We start from the raw sequence: 6,507 nt of genomic DNA, 5'->3' as shown, positions 1-6,507 counted from the left end.
ACCATATCATCAAACACCTCCTCCTCCACGGCTTCATGAGGTAATGGTGGAGGGCTACTATCTCCATCACTCCATGCATCCGTAACGGTCCCTCCTGAAGATCCCACCTCATATCGCCGACGCTTCGCCTCCTCACGACGGGCATAGGGTAACATGTGCGGGTGTGGCACTGCATCCTATATCAAATTAAAACGGGATCATTATAACTCAAACATATGAACACCCATAGGTATCTCAATCAACCTTAACTTACAAATCCTTACCCTGTTTACGGTCACATCCCATTCTCCATACTTTGAGATATGATTGAGCGTAATCCTGCGTGCACGATACATGTTTCCTCGACATCGATCACACAGACATTTGATTTTTTGCTCCAACCACATTTCACGATGGTGGATACGGAGGGATTCATCCTCACTGGAGCTGCTTGTTGAAGATGGAGACATCCTACAAACAAACAACCCACCAAATTTGCTCTTCTTCAAATGCTTAACTTAAAAACTCTGTGTCGCATCTAAATGCCCGTCTATCGCCGCGTCTATTGTCGCGTCTACTTGCACGTCTAAATGTCCGTCTACTCTGTGTATTTAAACGCACCTGTAGACGCGCTAATAGACGTGCCTATAGACGCGATTACTCTGTGTATTCAGACGCGATGATAGACGCGCTAATAGATGCGACTATACCCGCGACTTTTAAACCTGCTTTTCAGCACGCCGCTCGCTTTGCTTTTCTTTTAACTACTTAAACTTCGCGAGCGACTTTCTTCCTTCATTATTAGCAGTTCTATAGATTCGAAGCTTAAGAGAGAGCCTCGCATACACACACAGTTCCAAGCTTTCACTCAAGACAAAGGGACCATACCTACACAGCTTGCTTCCAAGCCTAAAGAAGAGGAGGAGTACGAATAAGGAGAAGAGGAGGAGAAGAAACAAGTTTGGAAAAGAAAGATCCTTCCATACCTTTTTCCAAGTAAGTCCTTTTGAAGTTGTTCTTGCTTGCTCTTTCCAGTTTTGTACTTTTTCGCATCCACGAAACGCAGCATCTAGGTATGAGCGACACGTTCTTTTATCGGGCGAAACGTCCTTTTCCACTTTTGAGTATTCTCGATTGTCGGAGCGCGTGTATACAGGCGTCTGAGGGCGCATCTAAACGCGCATTTACAGGCGCGTCTATTTGCGCGTCTGGCTTGCTACAGACATGCACAAACGCGGATATAGACGCTCAAATAGACGATCTGTTAAACGCACTGTTAGACGGATGTTTTGACGGTCTGTTAGACGTGGTGATAGACGCGCTTTTACTTGAACTGTTAAATGCTCTGTTAGACGCGTTTATAGACGCGAAGATTAGACGGGTCTATAGACGCGCTCTGACAGAGCCTCTTTTTTTTTTTTTCCCCTTTCTTCTCAGCTCCCAAAGTAATAAATTTGTTTATTTTTTTCCAGTTTAACACATTGTGGGGAGGAAGTGCTTCTAGCTCACTTGATCCGCGTGAATCGATATGGAAGGATTTATATAATATTTTGGGACACCCTCCTAGTCCTGCGGAGTTATACGGGTACATGACGGGTACCCTTAACACTCCCCAGGAGTCAGCAGTACAGACTCCGAGCCACCCCACACCGCCTGAGATCACCCCAGCGGAGTCCGCACAGCCGTCTTATGCCCCGTCTTATGCCCCTTTCCCCGTACCGTCTTATGCCTCTTCCCCCATGCCGTCTTATGTCCCTTCTGCCATCCCGTCTTATGCCCCTTCCCCCATGCCTTCAAGAGGTCCTTCTGCCTCAGCGAGCCGTCGACGTACTCCCCAGCCGTCGAGACTCGGTTCTCCAGCTACGAGTGGTCAGCGTAGTCCCGCGCAGTCCCCAGCTACGAGTGGCCAGCGTACGAGCTCGACACGACAGGGTGGCAGGCGTAGTAGCAGGGAGAGCGGTGGCGGATGCATGGCACAGTGCTTTGGGCCATGTGGCGGTGAGGCCGAGGATGATGATTCCGATGATTTAGACGTGCCTCTAGGTGATGGTACGATTTATTATGACATCACCCAGACAGGAGGCATCTTGATGGATGCGCGGGGGAAGGATGTAATGGCCTTCATGCGCTCTGTAATTGCTAACAATTACAGAGATTGCTTTATCCACTATAAAGACCACCCAAAGAGGTTGGCTGATGAGACCCTCGCTACTGTTCGCTCTTCTAGGTATCCTAACCCCCCCAATCGCCAGTTCACAGATAAATGGGCCAAGTCAAAGATTGTTACGATACTTAGCAATAAAAGATCTTCCCTTAAGAGGCAGGCACTAGCGGAGCTTGCCAAACTTGAGGCAGGTCAACCTCCAAGGGGCCCGCCCCACACCGCTCAGAAGCGTGAGTGGAAGAAGGCAATGAAGTCAGCGAGGGAGGAGCCCAGTCTGCAGCACATGGAGGCACGGAGGATCCAGATGGAGGAGTATGGGAGCGAGCATTTTGGAGCAGGGGGTGTTGAATCATGGGAGGCCCAATTTGTAAGTATCGATCTCAAATTATATTGCTTATGTAGTTTATTAGGAGGTTGGTTGTTTCTTTGTACTAATCCCTCCACAAAGTGTATCGCGGTCATGCAGCTTGAGATCGTGGGCAGATACCCTACTCCAGTGGAGACAGCCTACCACCGCCACCATCGCAGAGGAGATACATGGAGGCACTTCTATGATGACGGGTTGATTACTGAGGAGCAGTATACCCGAGCGACTGGACATGCCCCCCAGGTATTTGAAAGTAATTAAATAATGCCAAAATTATAAGTAAAGATTTGATTTTTCATACATTGATATATGTTGTCCCTTGTTTACAGGGCGCCCCTGCACAAGACGACGAGGAAGATGAGGAAGGAGGTGCAGAAGGGAGCGTAGAAGGCAGCGCATCAGGGAGCATGGAAGGCAGCGAGGATTAGTCGTAGAAGTAGTGCTACTATTCTTTTTTGTACTTAAAGCCATTGGCTTGGCTTCGTGCCTCTTGTATATAGACTCCTCTTATTTTTTGTACTTGAAGCCACATGACATGGCTTAGCTTCCTTATTTTTTGTACTTGGAGCCACATGACGTGGCTTAGCTTCTCGTGCTATATGTATATACAAGCACTTTTTGAGCTTTCAATTTTATTGCGTTTTGGAGTTGTAATATTTTATTTGGAATTGTAATTAAAATGAGGTTGGCTGTAAGAATTGAATTACAGAATGTGGATATGGGATTCTTGTAACTATATAGCATACACAACATACACAGTATTCTGTAAAATTAAAAAAAAAAAAAAGGTGCGTCTATCAGCGCGTTTACAAACGCATTTATATTCGCGTCTGTCTGTTCGATATGCGTCTATACGTGCGTCTATCAAAGCATTTATTTGCGCGTTTATTTACGCGTGTATCAGCATGTCTATACATGCGTAAGTCTGATATATAGACGCGCTAATAGACGCGGGTCTCTTGACGCCCAAATAGACACGCAAATAGACACGCCTGTAAGTTTTTTATTTAGTTCATGAAACGCATCTGTGCGCGCGTCTATGGGTGCTTTGTCTTGTTGTGTGTGTCTCCATCTCACTGACATAATCGCCTCCACCGATTACCACTGTAGTACCACTCTCTTTCATCCATACAATGTGCCTCTAGCATCACAAAATCAACTAAACTATTGTGCCTTTTAGCATCACCTTCTCAATACCCTCCTTGATGCTAGGCTGATCATAACCAATTACCTATTATCTTGGATACTTTTAACTTAGAGAACCTGAGTGTGTAGGCTAGTTTCTCAAGGGGCTCATTGCTTATAGATTTTTCTAACTTGGGAGAATACCCTCATATATGGGTTGTCCAAATAAATGCAACCACTTTATGCACACAAGGCAAGGGTAGGGCACCCACAAGAGTGGTGTTCATAGCAAAAATACATAGCTCACAAATGCCAATATTTGCCTATTATTTCAAGGCATACCATGGTGGGGAAAATAAGAAACATTTGCATAGGGGACAAAGTGCCTACACTCCATACAAATATATATAATAAGGGTCTAGCCCTTTGATTTGATATATAATAAAGGTCTAACCCTTGGCTTTGATAAAAATAAGAAGAATATAATAACATTATCCCCACCACAACTCAACCACCAGAGTCAATGTCTCTCTCCTTCTTTCAAAAGTATTTGCTACAGATTTGCAGTGTTTCTAGCTTCATGAAGTTGCACCTCCTTTCTCTTTTGGCTCTTCTCTTTCATTTTCATCCTTCTATTACTGCCTTTGTAGCCTTTGCTTCATTCTACACTTCACGAGCTACCTCTTTTCACATAGTGCTACTCGGCTATTAAACTCCTTGCCTCTATCTCAGAATTGTTTATTACATCTCTCGTTATATATAGAGTATTGTGTATTGATATGAATAATATCACACCCTTGCAACTCTTTTACATGAATATATTCTTTTGCATTTCATTGCAGGGATGTTTTTATCGAAGCTATTCTGATATATGGAAATTTTATTGAGGTAATTCTTTTAGTTTCACAATATTAATATAACATAGTATGCTTTTATATCTTTTCTTTTCAATTTTGAAGTAAAACATGCAAATCTTGGCGAAAACTTTATATACATATATATTATAAAGGCACTCTCTATAAGAGGTTTTTGTTATAATGTTCTCATGTGATGGAATAAGGGCCCTTCCACTAGATGTGAATCTTTAGGGGTTATGCCTAGCCCCACTAGTCTACATTACACAAGTGCCTGTAGAGCCATACTGGATTCACAAAGATCTGCCATCTCAATGTCCTGATTGCCTAAGTGTCGTGTTGTTGTTATGCTTGGACCGCTCAAGGAAGAATCCCAATGCAAAAACATGCTATCTTGAAAAATGCCATCCTCACCTTGTGACATTTCTAACTGCATGCAGCCCACATCATTAGAGTTACTATCTACCTCTAGCCATAGTTCGTGTAACTCTCTCCACACCTCCTTCATACTCTGTCTCTCCCTTGCCCTTGTTGCCAAGCAACTTATTGCTAGCCTCCCCGTGGTCAAAATTGATTCTTTCACAGCTTCAGAATTGTATACCTCCGTAAGAACTGGATCAAGTAGCCCCTGTAAATCCCCATTGTTGATGCAGGGAACTGCCATGTTTTGAAGATTAGCATCCTCACAACCTCTGCTAACATCGACTGTAGGTTGGGCAGAGATGAGCTCTAAAAGCACAATGCCAAAGCTGTAAACGCCACTTTTGTCATTGATTTAAAAGCTGGTATAATGTATCCAATAGTTCCTTGGATGGCAGCAGCTGAGATGTGAGTAGCCCCTAGAGGAGCCAGCTTGGAGATTCCGAAATCTGCTACCTTGGCATTTAGGTCTTCGTCCAGGAGAATGTTTGTGGACTTGACGTCCCTATGGTAGATTGGAGGATTGGTTGATGAATGAAGATAGGCTAGGGCATCTGCTGTTTGAATAGCAATGCAAAGGCGTTGCCTCCAACTCAATGCAGCTTTCTCCTTCTTCCCTTAAAGATGCTATAGAAGCGTGCCATTCGAGATAAATTCGAAGACAAGCACAGGGATCTTATTTTCCAAGCAGCATCCTAAGAGCTGCGTGCCGGTGATTCAACTGCGAAAGGATTCTTACCGCGTTTAGGAACTGTTGTTTGTCTTGTAGTGATCCCGCCCGCTTGCTCCTTTTAATGGCCACTCCGGTTCCATCAGTGAGTTTCCCTGCATAGACAGTTCCAAAGCCTCCCCCTCCTATTTGGCAGCTCTCAGCGAAGTTGGCCGTAGCTTTTTGGAGCTCCCGAAGAGGCATCAATGTGGCGGTCTCCTTGTTCATGAGTGTTTGTATCAAATCTATGTCTTGCTGATGCTTTCTAAAATACACACTCCATCGCCATCCAAGGAGTAAACAGCTCCCAACGGATACAAAGATAGATGCAACAACTACTGTCAAGAACAGCCGCAATCCTATGTGACTTGTGTTGTTGGGGGGACAAGTTGGAGAGGGCCACCACAAAGTGCAGGATTGTGAGAAAAGAAGGCGGCATTCCAAAGATTGGGAGGTAGAGGAGCAGGAAGTTGGCCGAAGAGATTATTGTAAGAGACATCGAGCTATGTCAAGTTGAGCATACCAGTGAAGCCAGGAGGAACATGCCGGCTCAGTCGATTGTTCGACAAATTTAAGAAGGACAAGGAAGGCAGGGACGTGGAGGTGAAGAGGTCAGGCGGCAATTCTCCCTCCAAATTGGTGTCGCTCAGATCCACAACTTCCAAGTCGCCAGAAAATGTCATGTTGAGTCTGGGAGGTAGGGTAAGGCCTGTCAGATTGTTGCCCGCCAGGCCAAGCTTCGAGAATGTAATGTTTCCTAGCAGCAGTAGTATCAGACCAAATCTCCGAAGGGAGCTCGCCTACCAAACGATTGGATGCCAGGTTGAGTTCTTGAAGGTTGGGCAGGTTCCCAAACCCGGACGGTATCCGTCCCTCTAGTTGATTGTTG

At 45.0% G+C, this 6,507-nt stretch overlaps 1 protein-coding gene across 1 annotated transcript; it reads right to left on the bottom strand.

The window, feature by feature from the left end:
* Positions 1–4,751: 4,751 nt before the first annotated feature.
* On the bottom strand, positions 4,752–5,846 carry LOC147890328 (wall-associated receptor kinase-like 14). Its single transcript, XM_087390263.1, has 3 exons — positions 5,649–5,846; positions 5,339–5,521; positions 4,752–5,252 (listed from the first exon to the last, which is right to left on the bottom strand). The coding sequence occupies exons 1-3, from the start codon at positions 5,844–5,846 to the stop codon at positions 4,752–4,754; spliced, it is 882 nt and encodes a 293-aa protein (XP_087246389.1).
* Between the last annotated feature and the right edge of the window lie 661 nt (positions 5,847–6,507).

Source organism: Dipteris shenzhenensis, chromosome 19 (genome assembly GCF_047967505.1).
Source record: "Dipteris shenzhenensis isolate YYH24624 ecotype China chromosome 19, Dip_SZ_1.0, whole genome shotgun sequence".
In the NCBI taxonomy this organism is placed as follows: Eukaryota; Viridiplantae; Streptophyta; class Polypodiopsida; order Gleicheniales; family Dipteridaceae; genus Dipteris; species Dipteris shenzhenensis.
Note: the sequence above shows the minus strand (reverse complement) of the source record. Positions and strands in the feature narration are given on the sequence as shown.

Excerpts from the sequence above, each read along its gene's own strand:
- LOC147890328 (XM_087390263.1), bottom strand. The coding sequence starts at position 5,846 with ATGAACAAGGAGACCGCCACATTGATGCCTCTTCGGGAGCTCCAAAAA. Across the intron at positions 5,522-5,648 it reads AACAACAGTTCCTAAACGCG|AAGGAGAAAGCTGCATTGAG; the intron begins GTAAGAATCCTT and ends CTTTAAGGGAAG. Across the intron at positions 5,253-5,338 it reads ATTTCGGAATCTCCAAGCTG|AGTGGCGTTTACAGCTTTGG; the intron begins GCTCCTCTAGGG and ends ATCAATGACAAA.